The sequence below is a fragment of the Hyaena hyaena genome, unplaced genomic scaffold (genome assembly GCF_003009895.1).
Source record: "Hyaena hyaena isolate Hyena2069 unplaced genomic scaffold, ASM300989v1 scaffold_414, whole genome shotgun sequence".
In the NCBI taxonomy this organism is placed as follows: Eukaryota; Metazoa; Chordata; class Mammalia; order Carnivora; family Hyaenidae; genus Hyaena; species Hyaena hyaena.
In genome coordinates this window covers 279,371-297,136 of record NW_024081044.1, presented here as the reverse complement: position 1 = coordinate 297,136, position 17,766 = coordinate 279,371, and the positions used below count along the sequence as shown (strand labels likewise).

General features: G+C 54.2%; 2 protein-coding genes across 2 annotated transcripts in view; both read right to left on the bottom strand.

Annotated features, from left to right (window-relative positions):
• Positions 1-1,298, bottom strand: part of GIPC1 (GIPC PDZ domain containing family member 1) — a 17,372-nt gene extending 16,074 nt beyond the window's left edge. The window contains exon 1 of the mRNA XM_039252319.1: positions 1,127-1,298. The gene's annotated coding sequence lies outside the window, so the exon portion shown is untranslated. The remainder of the gene's footprint in view (positions 1-1,126) is intronic.
• A 5,424-nt stretch (positions 1,299-6,722) lies between these two features.
• Positions 6,723-10,647, bottom strand: DNAJB1 (DnaJ heat shock protein family (Hsp40) member B1). Its single transcript, XM_039252343.1, has 3 exons — positions 10,363-10,647; positions 8,690-9,270; positions 6,723-8,160 (listed from the first exon to the last, which is right to left on the bottom strand). Exons 1-3 carry the CDS (start codon positions 10,571-10,573, stop codon positions 7,930-7,932), a joined length of 1,023 nt encoding a protein of 340 aa, XP_039108274.1. The 5' UTR covers positions 10,574-10,647; the 3' UTR covers positions 6,723-7,929.
• Between the last annotated feature and the right edge of the window lie 7,119 nt (positions 10,648-17,766).

Below are 17,766 nucleotides of genomic sequence, written 5' to 3'. Positions count from 1 at the left end.
GGGAGGGTCAGAGAGAGGGGGAGATACAGACTCCGAAATAGGCTCCAGGCTCTGAGCTGGCAGTCAGCACAGAGCCCGACGCGGGGCTCGAACCCACGAATCGCGAGATCATGACCTAAGCGAAAGTCGGTCGCTTAACCGACGAAGCCACCCAGGCGCCCCTGCCTGTGTCTTTTATTCCATCTCTAGTCCATTTCAGAGTGTGGAGAAGGATACAGTCTTCTTTTTTTCTCCATCACCTGTACTGCTCACCAGCTGTGTGACCCTAGGCAAGCCCCTCCGCCCTGTGTGCCTCAGTCTCCTCCTCTGTAAAATGGGGATAATAATAGGACCCACCTCCTAAAGTTGTTACAATTATGTTAGGATAAATATGTTTGCACGTATAGGAGGATTAGGAGGAATTAACGGAGGACCGTGTGGGAGAAGAAGGGGGGAAATAGTGGGGGAGAGGGAGAGAGGCAAACCATGAGAGACTCTTGAATGCTGAGAACAAACTGAGGACTGATGGGTGTGGGGGGGGGTGATGGGCATGGGGGAGGGCACTTGTGAGGATGAGCACTGGGTGTTATATGGAAACCAACTTGACAAACAATAAATAAATGAAGACAAAAATAAATAAATAAAATTTGAATTTTTCTTTAAAAAATTATGTTAGGATAAAATGAGCTCTTCTGTGTCAAGCGCCTACAGTCGTATTGGGCAGGTCGTAAATGCTCAGTGAATGCTCATATAGAAACATGATGGAAATAGACACCTTTATTAAGTTCTTATTATAAGCCAGGACATGTGCTGTCTGCTTTTCATGAATCCCGCTGGATATCACCCCTATTCTATAGAGGAGGAGACTGAGGCTCAGAGAGGGGGAGCCACTAGGCCAAAGCTGAACGTCAGTCACTCACGGCTGTGGTGCATTCAGACCCAAGACCCGCGCCTCTGGGTGGGTGGGGCCTGACTCTGGGCCACGGGGGACAGGGAGGACCCAGGAGGGCCAGTGCCCTGGCCAGAGTGATCTCGGAGTTTGATCGGCTGGCTCTTGGTGGCCTGTGCTTGGCGTCCCCCTATCAGCCTGGCAAGGGTGGTCTCAGTGGGACGCGCCTGGAGGGGAAGCAAAGGAGGTGGCCCTTACCAGGCTGGGTCCTCTGTCCCCGGGTCTCCGACTCCGCGCGAGCACCTGCCCTTTGCTGCTGGCTCCGAGGAAGTCGTGGTAGAACGCGGAAGCAGGGCTGTTTTCTGGAGGGCCAGGGGCAGTGCTCTCTCTGAAACGCACCTCTGGAAATTCTCCCGCCGCCGCCGCGGCCCCTGCCTGGTCCAGCGCCCCCAGCAGCTGACTTCCGGCATCTCCCCCAGCGCCGTCCTCTCTCCGTCCCCAGGCCCGCAACCCCGGCAACAGCCAGAGGGCGCCCGTGAGCTCCTTCGTCAGCTCCGGCCCCTCCTCTGCTGAAGACCCCCCACCAAAGGGCCACCTGCCCGCAAAACACCCTTTGCCTGGAGTCCGGCCCTGCCACGGTGGTGTCCACCAATACCTTCCCAAGGCGTTGGGCCCCCAGTGAGACAGACCCCCCACCCCCACCCCCGGGGCCCCCCCTCGGACTTCCTGCAGAGGCAAACCACGCCGTGTCCCTCCGGACTCACTCTTTCAACAGGCTTCCCTTCTGCCCCAGGCGCAAGGCCTGCCTCCGCAGGGCTCTGGCACCTGGCCGGTCCCACCCCTGCCAGGCCCCGCCCTCCTCTCTCCTACTCCCTGCCCCAGGCGCCCCAGGCCTCAGGGCCTCAGGCTTCTCAGCCCAGCCTTTGTCAGGCCACACCCCTCCCTGCGCCTAAGAGACCCAAGGTTGGGGGGCTCCGGCTCCCAAGGCCCATCCTGCGGCTCCGACAAAGTCCCCATCCCTGGGCCTGGGCCCCCAGGGCCAGGCCTCTTCCCCCCAAGCTCTCTGGTGACCGGAAGTGCCTTGCCCAGTGTAATGGGCTGAATGGCGGCCTCCCAAAGATGTGTCCACGTCTCTGAAATTGTCAGTGTGGCCTAATTGGGGATGGGGTCTTTGCAGAGGTGATTAAGTGAAGGATCTTGAAATGAGATCCGCCTGGATTAGGGTGGGCGCACAAGCCAACAAGCAACCTCAGGAGACAAGAGAGGACACAGAAGAGAGGACCCCCCAGAGACGGGCAGGGGGAGGGGGGGCCCTGTGAGGGGGGAGCGGAGACCGGGCGGCGAGGCGCGGGACAGATTCCTCCAGAAGGAGCGAACCTTGCCCACACCTTGGTTTCAGCCCGTGGCCTGCACTGTGAAGCAATGAATTACTGTTTCCAGCCCGCTGGTCTGTGGGACCTTGTCACACAGCCCTGGGAACCTAAACCTTCTGCTTTGGTTAGGTTTGCACTTCTTTTTTTTTTTTTTTTTTAAATATTTTTTATTTATTTCTAGGAGAGAGAGAGAGAGACAGCGTGAGCTGGGGAGGGTCAGAGAGAGAGGGAGTCACAGACCGAAACAGGCTCCAGGCTCTGAGCTGGCAGCCAGCACAGAGCACGACGCGGGGCTCGAACCCAAGAACCGCGAGATCATGACCCAAGCGAAAGTCGGACGCTTAACCGACTAAGCCACCCAGGCGCCCCATAGGTTTGCACTTCTGAGATGGTGAGCGTCCTGAAGACCCCTCCCACCTCACCCCTGCAGTGCCGCCGAGTGAGTCTCCGAGAGCCTAGCGTTGACCTGGCGCTTAGGAACCGTGCCCAATGACTAAGCCGCCAACCATGAAGTGGGTAAAGGACCCCAGGAAAGAAGGGCTTTCCTGGAGCCCAAGAGAACATCCACTTCTACCAGGCGGCAGCGGGAGGAAGTGGGGCCCCGGGGCCCCCTCCCAGGGGGAACCGCCAGCAGACCCCAGGGCCGGGTTGTCCTTCCTCTGCACACACCCTAACATGACTGGTCACAGGAGAGATGTGGCCAGTCCTCTTGTCCGAATCCGTTTGTTGCTCAGTTACTCACTCGACAAACGCTCAGAGGGGAGCTCTTGGCCAGGCACTGCTGTGAGCACTGTCGAGGGACCGATTATTAGGGCCTGGTTTGTGACGTCGAGGAAACTAGGGTGGTTCTCCGGGGTGGGGGGTGGGGGGAACTCGTGGATCTTTCTCGGGGTTGTCTCTCCTGCTTTCATGACCAAGAGGGAAGATGTCTGACCGGACAGTCACAGTGTGAGAGCTCAGAAATCGGACGCCCCACCTCCACCCCTTCTCAGGCAAGTGTGGAATCAGCAGACCAGGAGAGAGCATTCTCAGGTCCGTGGGAGGGAACATGAGTACATGTACCTTAAGGACTAGATTTTAATACAAAACATGGATACTTATTGGTTGCGTTGTGCTATTTTCAGACGAAAAGGTTGGTGCGTTGACGTTTCAAGAGACCCATGATCTGTCTCAGGGACTTGAAGTTATACAATCGAATGACACTCCCCACCCCCCACCCCAACAGAGGAGAATTAAGACAAAGCAGAAACCAAAATGCTTGCAAGTTCCTACTTCACTCAGAGGAAACGCTCAAGTCCTCCCAGTGGCCTGCTAGGTCCGGCACCATCTGCTTCGTCACCCCCTGCTGTCGCTTCCTGTCACTCACCCCTCACTTACTCTGCTCCAGCCTCACTGGGCTCCTGGATGTTCCTTAAATAGCTCAGGCACACTCATGCCTCAGGGCCTTTGCACAGGCTGCTCCCTCTGCCTAGAACACCCTTCCCTCCATATCCACCTGAAGAAGTTACCTCCTTCAAGTCTTCGCTCAAATATCCCCTTCTCGAGGAGGGGTTCACTAACCATGTTGTCTAAAAAAATCCCCCCAACTCTCTACCCCCATGTTTTATATTTCTGCAATCATTCTCCCCACTATCTAGTACATTAGATGTTTTATTTATTTATCCATATGTTCTTTCTCCCCCCACTCAACCGTTAGCTCTGCTAAGGGCAGGAATTTTTGCCAGTTTGGTTCACTGTTGTGTCCCCCAGCCTTAAGCCCAGGGGCTGGGTCCACAGTAGGTGATCAATAAATGTTGATTGTGTGAACAATACTTATTCTGTGTCAGGTGCTATGCTGTGTACTTCAATAATTAGTAACTAATGAGAATAATACTAAAGACGTGGGACATGTGGCGCCTGGCTGGCTCAGTCAGTAGAGCGTGTGACTCATGATCTCTGTGGGCTGTCAGTTCAAGCCCAATGTTGGATGTAGAGCCTACTTAAAAAAAAAGAAAGTTTTATTTTGTTTTATTACTATTTTTTAAATGTTTTATTTATTTCTGAGAGAGAGAGAGAGAGAGAGAGAGACAGTGTGAGCAGGGGAGGGTCAGAGGGAGAGGGAGACACAGAATCTGAAACAGGCTCCAGGCTCTGAGCTGTCAGCACAGAGCCCGACGTGGGGCTCGAACTCGTGAACCATGAGATCATGACTTGAGCCGAAGTCTGCCGCTCAGCCGACTGAGCCCCCCAGGCACCCCTCATACGGTGCTTGTCCTATGCTGGGTCCGTGCGTGTGCCTGTGGGTATAGATCTGCATTTCCAGAAAACCCTTACAATCCTAGAAGAGGTACTATTATTACACCCATTTTACAGTTGAAGAAACTGAGGAACAGAGAGGCTAGGTCACTTGACCAAGGTCACACAGCTAGCAAGTGGTTGTCCTGGGGCTCATTTCTGAAAGCAAGAACAATGCTAGGGAGGGGTAGGGGCCACCCCATACCGATCTGGATCTTCACACCCAGCGAGGTAGTCCTGGCAGAGCAAAGGTGCACAATTACAGGAATGAGGAAGCTCTTTATTCCCACCATACGCCAAGCGCACAGTATACACCATTTGTGTAGAAAAAAAGAAAAATTAGGGGCGCCTGGGTGGCTCAGTCGGCTAAGCATCCCAACTTATCTCAGGTCATGATCTCACGGTTCGTGGGTTCAAGCCCCGGGTTGGGCTCTGTGCTGACAACTCAGAGCCTGGAGCCTGCTTCAGATCCTGTGTCTCCCTCTCTCTCTGCCCCTCCCCTGCTCATGCTCTGTCTCTCAAAAATAAACATTAAAAAAAAAAAAAAGAAAAGAAAAATTGATCTGTGCAGCCTCTCAGGGAAGGTACCTGAGAAACTGGGGACCTTCGTTGGGGGTGGACTTGAAGAGCAGAGCGGAGGGCTGGATTTTCATTCTGTCCCCTTAGGAGTTCAGGACTGTGATCCCATAGCCGAAAACAAACTGAAACTTTAGAAATTATGAGTCTGTGAACAGCCTCTCGAGAGAATGCACACGCACAAAAGTCCTTTTTCTTCTTTTTCTAAAGGGAAAGCTCTGGTGATGTCGCGGCTGGTCTGTACAGGGTCAGCAGCGAAGGGGACCGCAGGCCCGGGGGAGGGAGGGACTCCGCTTCCGTCTGCGGGCCAGACGTGCAGTTTGAGTTTTGTGCTGTTAAAGCGCCCGTTGGGCCGGTGGGTTAAGGGAAAGTTCACGCGCACAGACACGGATGTTCTGGAACATGCCGAGTCCGCGTGGGAAAGTACAACAAAGCCCCTAAAGGGAAGCCAAGAAGTGAGGGAGGGGTCTGCTGGCAGATGCCCCGACCACCCCTGGAGACACACACACACACACACACACACACACACACACACGCCAGTCCCAGGGGCAAAACAGTGCAGTGTCAGAGGGCCCCACTTGCTGTCCCTCCCCCCCCCCCCCGTCCTTTTTGTCTTTTTCACCACAAACAGGTCCCTAAAGAATCCCACTGCGCTGGGGGGTAATTTCTGGAAGTTCCCAGAACTGTGTGCGCTTTGAGGCTGTGCACACTTTTTGTGTGGGTGACTTTGTCATGAAGGTCGCAGGGACCTGCTACCTAACAGTGACAGGGGCACAGGGATGGCTTGAGGCCACAGCCAATTCTGCGGGAAATGTCATCCTGGAGCCTGAGGTAGTTCAGTAAACATCTCTTGTGATAAGATCCCTTGTGGCTCTGACGTGCAGAGTCGCCTCCCAAAGGAAAGGACGGCGCCTTCCTCTGGGCTCTCGGAGTTGGGGGGGGGGGCGACCCCTCTGATTTCTGCTGTCCAGCACCTGCCACTGTGTGTGGCCGGGCCCTTGAAACGTGACTGGAACAACGGAGAGACTGACTTTAGGCTGGCGAATCTTAAAGCAGGGCCATTTAAAGGAGACCTGGAACATTCCCATCGCTCCCAGAAACTTCTCCCGGGCGCCCAGGCCTCCACCCGCCCCCCAGTGGTCACGTTGTTTCAGTAGGAAGGGAAAGCCACTCCTTGCTTGATTTTAAACACTGTGTTTCTCACTTTAAGACAATTTGTAACCAAGCAGCAATCCCGTTGCTTTGAGCCTCTGTGATTACCTACTGTGCCATAAACCCCATTCCTTCTTAAAAAGAGTAACAAAGCCAGAGCAACTTCAGGGGCCCCCGCCCCCGAGGCCCGGGCAGGAACTCCAGTCTGGGTTGCCCGGGCCTGCCTGGAACCCCGGAAAGGGGGCTGCCTGACTTCAGGCCCAACCTGCACAAAACAAGCTCTGAATCCCCTGGGCTCTTCGGAGGCCTGGGTCGAGGCTGTGTGAACGGACACGCTTTGGTCTGCACGCTGCCGGGCAGGTAGATGCCTCTCCCTCCAGGAAGAGGATGCCTGCCTCCCGCCCTGACTGCGCCGAGGGACGCCCAGCCCCCGCCCCCGGCCGGCAGAGCCCTCAAACAGAGTCGCAGGACCGCTCCCCTGAGGTTTAGCATCGGTCTTTAATGCTGTCGTGCGGCACATTGACAAGTCACACGCTTTGGTCTCGTGTTGGCAGTGGCAACATACAATGAGTCTAAAGGTCTGAGCACCAGACTGGCCTGCGGGGAACAGACACTTCGTTCCCTCCCCACCCCACCCCCGCCCTCCCCGACACCCCAGGTCCCTTCGGGATTTCGGCATGGCCCGCCACGGCCCCGAACGGAGCGCGGCAGCTGCCGGGGCCCGGTTTCCTGGGCGTGCACACCGACGTTACACAGAAGTATAAAAACACATTTACAAACGTTCCACGGTGCTCCTGCAATCAGAAGCAAAGACCCTTTTATCAAAAGGGATTATAGCTAGGGCTGTGCAAAATCAAAAGGATCAGATCCTTTTGAAAGAGTCCAGAGTCCGTTAAACACAAAATTACCTGGGTCACTGGTAAGCCCCAGGTGTGCCAAAGATTGCCTTACAGAAACAAAGGAAAAATCAAGAGTGTGACCCTTAAGCGAGTGCACTTGGCCTCGGAGCCAGGGGTCGAGAGGGTCCCCGGCTCTGTCCAGGGCCCCAGACCCTCCAGGAAGAAGCGTCTGTGCAGCTCACCCACGAGGCCGGCGCCCTCGGTCCTGCCGAGCAGGAGGTATTGCTTGCGGCTGGCGGCCCGGCAGTTTCGCAAAACTGGTCTAGGTCAGTTCTCAATTTGAGATGTGGCCAAAGAGAAAACAGGATTCTTCAGAGGCCCAGCACGACGTGGGAGACAAATACAGAGTAAAACACGAACCGATCACACGACAAATCTGAGGAGTGCGCAGGGTCTGGGAACCGCGGCGGAAGGTCGATACCACATTACGGCCGCAAGCAAAGGGGCTCCGGGCCGATCGAGTCCAGCCGCTGCAGGTCTGCCTCTCGCCCAGAGGCAGGGCCTGGAGGAGGGTGTGGGCCCGTCCCAGGAGGGCTGCAGGGCCCAGAGGGACAGCCGGGAATGCCTCTTCCTGCTGTCCCCACCCCCTGCCGCCCTAGCCCTGGAAAAACCACTGAAGTCTAGTGCACGACTTTGAAAGATTGTAATATATTCTCTGGGAAACATTCAGCAGTACGAAAGCCCTCCCTGGGCCCTCCCGCCCTCTCACGGGCCCACAGCTGGTGGAACAGTCTGGAAATCCTTGAGCTCTGGAAAGGTCCCTGGTCAGTCCTCAGCGCCCCGGTGACTATATGGGGAGAACCTGCTCCAGTACGGTTCTCGACGTCTGGGGAATCCTTTCCGGGAAGATCACTTCGAACTCGATAATGAGGTCCCCGCGTTTCTCGGGTGTTTTGGGGAGGGGGAGGCCTTCTCCAGGAACTTTCCGCCGCATGCCAGGCCTGATGACATCCTTGAACACAACGGGGATGGTCCTGCCGTCCAGAGTGGGTACGTTCACGGTGCAGCCACACAGAGCCTTGGGAGGGCAAAGAGATAACGTTAGATGGAAGGCAGCTCAGGAAACTCTACTCCAGCCCAGACGCTGTTTGATGCAGGGTAAGCGCCATCAGGTCCTTGTCGCCAAGACCAAGGTCCCTGGATCTACACAGGTCACGGGCAGGGGAGCCCCGGAAAAAGAGCCCTAGCCTCCCAGAGCGCAGAAACATCTGTTGAGTATATATGTTCTTTAATGTTTTTTATTTATTTCAGAGAGAGAGAGACAGAGACAGAGAGAGAGAGAGAGGGGCAGCAAGAGACAGCGTTGAGCAGGGGAGGGCCAAAGAGAGAGAGGAAGATGCAGAATCTGAAGCAGGCTCCAGGCTCTGAGCTATCAGCACAAAGCCCGATGCAGGGCTCAAACCCACAAACCGTGAGATCATGACCTGAGCCAAAGTCGGACACTTAGCCAACTGAGCCTCCCAGGCGCCCCATGTTGAGTAAATATCGAACAGCTTCAAAACCCAGCCATCCCCCTCCACATGTTACTACCCAACTGAGCACCCTACCTCCCGAAGGCTGACCCTGGCTGGGTAAATGACGTCAGAGCCGTCTCTCTTAAAGATATTGTGGGGCTTGTCCTTTAAAACAAAGACGATGTCGGCTGGAATGTTGTTGGAGGTCTGGTCACCTTCCTTGGGGAAGGTGATTTTGGTCCCTTCTTTCCATCCCCGCTTTACTTCGATGGTCAAGATCTTGTCTTCGTTGCGGACGCTCTTTCCGTCGGGGTTTAGCCGCTTATGGGAGATCTTCATCTTCTTGGTGCAGCCGCTGTAGATCTCTTCGAGCGAGACCCTGAGGTCATGTGTGACGGGGGGATCTTGCTTCTTCCGGGTGGGCTCCTGGGCGGGACGGGAGCGGCCAAAGTTCAGGTTGGTGAAGCCGCCCATACCCATGGGCAGGCTGGAGAACGGGTCGTCAATGTCCATGCCCTCCTCCCCGTTCCGCTGCCCGAAGAAGTTGTCAAAGGGGTTCCGGCCACCGAAGAACTCAGCAAACATGGCGTGGGGGTCTCCATGGAACGTGTAGCTGAAAGAGGTACCGTTCGCACCACCGCTGGTGCCGCCACTGGGGCCACCACCCTTAAGGCCTGAGAGGCAAGATCAGAAGGAATCAGATGGTTGGCAGGGAGCCTCTCTCCCTCTAGGACCTTTCGCTAAGGGAAAAGAGTTTGGGAGCCATGGGGGGGGGGGGCGGGGTTAGCTTGTCACAGATCAAGGAAGAACCCCAGGGTGCTACCGCTGCCCTCGAGGCACTTCGGGGTGCCAGGACGGTGGCAAGGGGCCCAAGCGCCCTCTCTAGGGGCCACCCCACTGCTGGCTTACCCTCCCTGCGTGGATGTGAACACCTACAAAAGCTGCATTAAGAGATCAGATGAACGAGGCAGGATCCAGGGTCCGCCCTTAGAACCCCCGTAGGGCCGGTGGAGTGCGAAGAGCAGAAGGAAAGGCAAGACAATAAACGCAGCTTTCCAAAGTCTCACACCCTGACGCTAACTGCCACCATCCTTACATAAAAAGCCGCTTCGTTTCTTAAGACCCAGCCCAGGAGGTAGCGTGAGTCATCGACCGGCAACTGGACAACAAGGCGGCTTCCCTCTGCCGCCCGGAGGGGCCCGGGCCGCCCCGGCGCGCGCTGCCATCTACGTGCCTGGCACCAGGCTAGGTAAGCACTTTACAGGGATTACCTCACCCCGCCCTCACCGGGGCCCCGCGGCGAGGCCGCCGCTAATCTGCGCGCTCATCGCGGGCTCGCCTCTTGCAGGTCGTGCCCGGCGCGCAGCCAGAGGCTCCGCCCTGCGCCCCCGGACGCCGGCGCCTGCCACCTCGGCCCAGGTGAGCCCCGGAACCCCGGGGCCGTAGCGCCACCGGCCTGGCTAAGCCTGTCCCCCTTTCCGTCCGCATCCGCACCCCAGAGGCTGCTAGGGTACGTGGGCGGAGGTGCCTAGGGAGGGGCAGCCCCAGACATGCTAGAAGCTTCTGGACAAGCACAGCGGCCAGGACTCCTCCTCCCATCTGGTGGCCGCCAATCCGAGGGCGGAGACCCGCGTGGCCGGAGGGCGGGGGCTGCTCGCCCACCGGGACCCGGGCGTCCCCCCGGGATGCCATAGCCTGGCCACCGGGCCTCGGTTTCCCCTTCTGTCAAACGGCGGGGGCGCGCCCCTAGCCGCGCGCGCGCGCACCTTCTTCCCCGTAGCGGTCGAAGATCTCGCGCTTGCGCGGGTCGCTGAGCACGTCGTAGGCCTCGGCGATCTCCTTGAACTTCTCCTCGGCGCCGGGCTCCTTGTTCTTGTCTGGGTGGTAGCGCAGCGCCTGGCGGCGGTAAGCCCGCTTGATTTCCTCGTCCGAAGCGCCGCGGGCCAGGCCCAGCGTCTGATAATAGTCCTTGCCCATAGCCCCCACCTACGGCCCGCCGCCTAGCTGTCGCCGTACCCCGGCTTCGCCGCCGCCGCCCCGTCCCGGACTCTATATACCCGTCCGGCGGAAGCTTCCAGAGCCCGCCAGCCCCCTCCAGAACCTTCCGCCCCGCCCCCCGCGCCGCTCCGACCAATCGCCGCCGCCTAATCCGCGACGCGCGACATCCGGGGCGGGACCACCCTGCCAACGGCCGTCCGCGCGCGGCCACGCCCCTTCCCTCTACACCCTCGGCAACGCCTCCCCGCGGCGCGCGCACCGAGCGACGGAGGCCCCGCCCACTTTCTGCGGGAAGCCGATCGCGACCTTCTTTCACTGCCTTTGCTGACTCGGCCTGCGGCGAGTCTGGTCCGAAGCCTGGGTCAATAGGTTACGACACTGCCCTCCGGAAAGGGGCGGGGCTGGAGGCGGCCACGCCCCTCAGAGCTGCCCCGCCCTTCCCCAGGTGACAGTAGAACTGCAAGCCCGCATCTCACAGGGGCCCGGGGGTGGGTTCCCCTCCGGTGATTCTGAGCAAGTTGACTAAGCTTTCCTTGCCCCAGTTTTCCTCCCCTACCCCGACTTCTGTAACATGGGAATAAAAATACCCACCGCTCTCTTGGCCTTGGGGGAAATGCGATTAGGAGCCCCTGGACTGTCCCTGTCGTCACCATAAAGACCCCATAAAGCAGGGTGAGGCTCCAGGACCAAAGCTCACTTCCCCGGAGTAATCTTCCCTCCGGGGAAAAAGGCTCCTCGTGCCTTTCGCTTTACGTCGCACTGAAATTTTTTTTTAATATTTTTATTTATTTCTGGGAGAGAGAGAGAGAGAGACAGCGTGAGCAGGCGAGGGTCAGAGAGAGAGGGAGTCACAGACTCTGAAACAGGCTCCAGGCTCTGAGCTGGCAGTCAGCACAGAGCCCGACGCGGGGCCCGAACCCACGAACCGCGAGATCATGACCTAGGCGAAAGTCGGACGCTTAACCGACTAAGCCACCCAGGCGCCCCAACGTCGCACTGAAATCTTAAATCATCTCCTTCTTTGGCTCAATTCACCTCCCTGCCAGCCCACAGTTGTCAGTGCTGGGTCTCCAGTGCCTGGAACAGTATCTGGGGCCCGGTCACAGCGGACGCTTCATAAACATTCCTGCCTGTTTTTAATGCATCTGCTTCATTTTTCTCCGCACGACATTTATGATTTGGGGGGACATGGGTGTGTCGTACACCCCTCGGGGCCTCCGTTTCCTCATCTGTGGGCAACATGATCCCCTTTGGCTCTGAGAGTCTGGGGTGCCTGTGGTCAAAGACAGGGCTAAGGAGGCTCAACACAGGGCACCACTGGAGAAGGTTATAGGGAAGAAGGGATCAGCAGTGGTGGTGTCCAAGGTGGAAGTTTCCTGGAAGTATTGCTCGGGGAGATCGGGGTGGTGTGACTCTGGCTGGCCCTGGAGCCAAACAGCAGGTTCCTTCCCAGTTCTAGTACTTCCTGGCTGCATGATTGTGGCCTGGTTACTGACCCAGGCAGGGCCTCAGTTTCCTCATCTGTACAACGTGGGCAGCAGTTAGTTGTACCTGCCTCACAGGGCTTTGAAATGGACATGAGTCAGGCTGACGGGGTGGCTCAGTCGGCTGAGTATCCAACTTCAGCTCAGGTCGTGATCTCACAGTTGGTGAGTTTGAGCCCCACATTGGGCTTGCTGCTGTCAGCACCACAGAGCCTGCTTCGGATCCTCTGTCTCCCCCTCTTTCTGCCCCTTCCCTGCTTGCTCTCTCTCAAAAACAAACATTAAAAAAGAAGAAGAAGAAATTGACATGAGTCAACATTTGTAAAGTGCCCAGGGCAGACCAGGCACAGAGGAAGCACTCTTCAGAGGGGTGACTAACTGTCTTGTCGAATGATGAGCTGCTGAGCGCCCCCTCCCACTTCCTGGCAGCACCACAGCCAAAAGCTGCTAGAGACAGCTGCCCTTGTGCCAGCTGAGACTCCCGAGAAGGAAGACCGTGGCTTTCCCCTGCTTTCCGGCTGTGGGGTCTGGGCCATCCTTGGCCACTCGCTGACCCCACCCAGGGCAACTGTGTCAGTAAGGACTGGGTTGGCACACACGGGCCAACCCAGGAGGATGGCTCTGGGCTGGCCATCCATGAGCACAGCACAGCAGGGTCCTGAACCATCATAGGGGGGAAACAATCCAATTTTTAAAAAAGTTACGGAAATAAATAGCTGGAGAGTCATCATCACGAAGGAAAACCCAGCGCTTGTGGACTTCCTCCCCCTTACGTGCTAATGTTTCATAGTATATGTTTAATTTAGAGTTACAGATGTGGCACCTGCCAAAAGTCTTGGCATGGCTTTGGGTGTTTCTGCATCTGGAGGCAAACTTAGGGACGGAGGCTCCCTCTTCCTTGCGTAAGCCTGGGTCATGTTCAGGAATTTTTGTTTAACCCCAATATATGCTAAATAACCCCAACATCTCTCCTTGGGATTTTTTTTTTTTTTGACCTGGACGCTCATTGGACTCTTCAAAATGTCACTGGAAAGGTAGCCTCAGTGGAAACCTCAGCAGATCTTGAGCTCTCAACTCGGACAAGATGGGATGGTTAATTTTATGCATACAGCTTGGCTGGGCTGTAGTTCCCAGATGTTCAATTAAACTGTAATGTGTTACTGTGAAGGTATTTTGTAGATGTGGTTAAGTTAACATCTATACTCAGTTGACTTAAGTATAGGAGAGGACCCTGGATAATGTGGGTGGGCCTTGTCCAATCAGTTGAAAGGCTTTACAAGCAAATAATACTTAGGTTTCCCTGAGGAAGAAGCATCAGCTCCTGGCGGAGAGTTTCTAGCCTGCTGGTCTGCCCTACAGAGTTGAGACTTGCTTAGCTAGTGCCCACAGTCGTGTAAACCAATGCCTTGAAATACATCTCTTCTCTCTCTCTCTGTGTATATATTTTGAAATTTTTCTTTAAATGTTTATTTTTTTTAATGTTTTTTTTTTTTTATTTCTAGGAGAGAGAGAGAGAGAGAGAGACAGCGTGAGCAGGGGAGGGTCAGAGAGGGAGGGAGTCATAGACTGAAACAGGCCCCAGGCTCTGAGCTGGCAGTCAGCACAGAGCCTGATGCAGGGCTCGAACCGACGAACCACGAGATCATGACCTAAGTGAAAGTTGGACACTTAACCGACTAAGCCACCCAGGCGCCCCTTTAAATGTTTATTTTTGAGACAGAGAGAGAGAGAGAGCACAAGGAGGGGAGGAGCAGAGAGCGAGGGAGACACAGAATCTGAATCAGGCTCCAGGCTCCGAGCTGTCAGTACAGAACCCAATATGGGGCTGGAACTTGACCTGAGCCAATGTCAGATGCTTAACTGACTGAACCACCCAGGCGCCCCAAAATACATCTTTTAATACACACACTCACACACACTCACAAACACGTATATCCTGGTTCTGTTTCCCTGACTGATGCAGGAACAAAGCAGGTGAGCCTGGAGTCAGTCAGCCTCAGCCAAAATCTTGGACCCACTATTTTCTTATTTACTGCTTGTGTGATCTTGCGCAACTTGTTTAGGTGTGTCTCCTATAAAATGGAGGTAAGAGTGAGATCTTACCTCCCAGAGTGGCTGTAAAGATGAAATTGACAGGGGCCTGGAAATAAACATTATAACAGCTATTACTGACATGGTCCTACTATGTGCCAAGCCAGCTCCAAGTGCCCCATACGTATTAACACATTTTAATCCTTGCAATAATCCAGTGGAGTGGCCTAGTGTTACCTGCATTTTGCAGTGGAAAAACTGAGGCTCTGAGAGGTCATGTGATTTGCCTGAGGTCATCCAGCGACTAAAATGCTTAAGTAAAGTGTTCGGCACACTCAGTGTTTACAGGTAAGCCCTCAGCTTGTGTTAAATGTGATTCAGATGATGATAAAGCCTGAAGTTTTAAGGGACGCATCGCCACTATTTTCAACATTGCTTCTCTTCATTAAAAAGAACTTCAAAAGCACTACTGCGTATGAGCCACCCCTAGTGACATGCCCATGTGAAGTAAAAACCCATGTCCCCATAAAAGCCCAGGAGCCATATGGAATACTACTCAGCCATTAAAAAGGACCAAGCTACTGGTACAGAAAACAAGGCAGATGAACCTCAAATGACTTATGGTTGTGAAAGGAGCCAGATTTGAAAGGCTGCCGTGATTCCATTTTATAAGGCATTCTGGGAAAGGTAAAAGTGTTGGGACTGAAAGCAGATGAGTGGCTGCCAGGGGCTGGAATCTGCTACAAAGGGATACGGGGGAGTTTGGGGCATGATGGAAAATTTCCTACATCTGGAGTGTGATGATGGTGACACAGCTATATATATTCTAAGCTGTACCTTATAAAAGGGAAATTCTACTGTATGTAAATTATAGCTGAATAAAAAGAAAAATAATTCTATGGACTTAAAGAAGGCAAGACAGGGGCGCCTGGGTGGCTCAGTCGGTTAAGCGTCCGACTTCGGCTCAGGTCATGATCTCACAGTTTGTGAGTTCAAGCCCTGAGTTGGGCTCTGTGCTGACAGCTCAGACCCTGCTTTGGATTCTGTGTCTCCCTCTCTCTGCCCCTCCCTGCCTCAAGCTCTGTCTCTCTGTCTCAAAAAATAAATAAACATTTATGGGGCGCTTGGGTGGCTCAGTCGGTTAGGCATCCGACTTTGGCTCAGGTCATTATCTCACGGTTCGTGGGTTCAAGCCCCGCGTTGGGCTTGGTGCTGACAGCTAGCTCAGAGCCTGGAGCCTGTCTTCAGATTCTGTGACTCCCTCTCTCTCTCTCTCTGACCCTCCCCTGCTCACGCTGTATCTATGTCTCTCTCAAAAATAAATAAAACATTGGGGCGCCTGGGTGGCTTAGTCGGTTAAGCGTCCGACTTTCGCTTAGGTCATGATCTCGCGGTTCGTGGGTNGACTTTCGCTTAGGTCATGATCTCGCGGTTCGTGGGTTCGAGCCCCGCGTCGGGCTCTGTGCTGACTGCCAGCTCAGAGCCTGGAGCCTGTTTCAGTCTGTGACTCCCTCTCTCTCTGACCCTCCCCTGCTCACGCTGTCTCACTCTCTCTCCTAGAAATAAACAAAACATTAAAAAAAATTTTTTTAAATAAATAAAACATTAAAAAATTTTTAAAAATAAACATTTAAAAAATGTTAAAAAAAAAAGAAAGAAGGCAGGACAGGGTAGGACTTTGAAAGAATAAAACTCTATGGACTTAAAGAAGGCAAGACAGGGTAGGACTCTGGAAGCCTCTGTCTGGGATTCCTGACACAGTGGAAAGTTGCTAACCAGCCCTGGCTTGTCTGCTCTAGGCTTTGCCTTCTCTCACACAGCTCTGAGCCAGCTCCATCAAATACTCCAAAACAAGCCAAGCCAGGTTCCCAGAGAGATCAAGATCCTACCTTCCTCACATGTGGGAAATACAAAAGGTGCCTGGGAGACAGACACACCAGAGTGTCATCATCCAGATGACCCTGGGTTCCACCAGACCCGAGATCCAAGGAGCCCTCGCTCATCCTTCCGTGTGGCCGCTGCACCAGACTTTTCTGCAATTTCCCCTTGGGAAATCGCCTGACGGGGCTTGTCACAGTGGGCACAACAAACGTGGACTGTGACTGTTATGAATTAGCCATCGTGCTGGAGATGCTGGGGGCACAAGGAGGGTCCAGCTGTCCCTTAACTGACAGGCACAGTGAAAGCCTCACTCAGTACAGTATCATAAACGGTTTGAACAAAGTGGCCAGTCTTCATTCTGAAGGTGGGTGTTATTTCCACTGACAGCCTGGCTACTGGAAGCCAGACAAGGTCAATAAGGGGTCCTTGCACCTGCAATAGCCATGAAAAACAAAGAAGAATTCTCCTTTCTGGGCTGGATCCTGCCTTTCTATGAGCTTCTTGTGAGTGAGGAGAGGCTGGAAGTTATTCCAGCAAGGGCACACGACATGGTGGGATCACAGAATAATTTGGTGCCTCTTGAGTGAGTGTGGGGCTCAGGAAAACGGTCTCGAAAGGTACATTCCAGGAGGTTCTGAGTCCATAGGAATGCACGTGGACTCTCTCCAAAATGACATCTGTTTGGACCCCACACACCTCACTGGCCGCAACGCAGCATTGCAGAAGACATACGGACGGACGGACCCAGCCCACATTAGAGAAGCTGGAAATTGACAGGCAAAGTAGCAAAACATGGTTAAGTTGTAGGAGTTCAAATGTGCCCCTGAGCACTTCACAGTTAGATGCCTCAAGTAACTCATCTTGGTAGGGTTTTAACTTTTGGGTTCTATGATTACTTCTCCGGTCCCCCCTCAGGGAGGGCAGGGAGTGAAGCCTGTCAGGACACAAAGGATCTCAAGATACCCTGAGTTGGTTGCCAATAGATAAAGATCTGTGGTTTTGAAAGCACAATTAGAAAACACCTATAGGTTTTCACCTCGTTTGCCCAGATAGACTTGGTGAAAAAGACATTGTGTTTCTGAAGACCACAACCTTGGCTTCCTTCACTGGGAGTCCCAGGTTCCCAAAAGCTGTAGCTTCAGAAGTTTCCAGAACGAAACCTGGATGACTAAGTGCTCAGCACTGACTCACCTTGCCCCACCCTGCTCCCAGGTGAATCAGTGATTTACCTTTGAGGACTTCTCACCACCATCTCTGATGTCAGGCCTGTAAGGTCCCAAGGGTTCAACAGTTGATGAAGGCTCGGGGCAGGGTCTGGAACCAGGAGAAAGGAGAGAAGGTGAGGGCGTGTGCCAGGTGCTACTCACTCCTTACTGTGTCCTGAAATCTTGGGTGCGTGTGCGTGCGTGCGTGCGTGCGTGTGTGAATGAGGCGGTATACAATTTTCTCAGGCTGCTCACGACTAAGTAGCAAAAGCGTGGCATGCCTCCAGACCAGCACTGTGCGGTAAAGGCACAACTGCCAACCACAAACGCAAGCCAGGTCTGTGATTCTAAATGTTCTACCAGGCATGTTAGAAAAGGCAAAGAGAAACTGGAACTTAATTTTAATAATCTGTTTTAATCCAATATATCCAAAATGTTATCCTTTCAACTTGTAATTAACCTAAAAGGTATTCATGAGATTTTTATTTTACGTTCTCCCTTTCATACGAAGTCTTTGAAGTCGGAGTGTGTTTTCCTTTTATAACACACCTCAATTTGCATCAACCAGCCA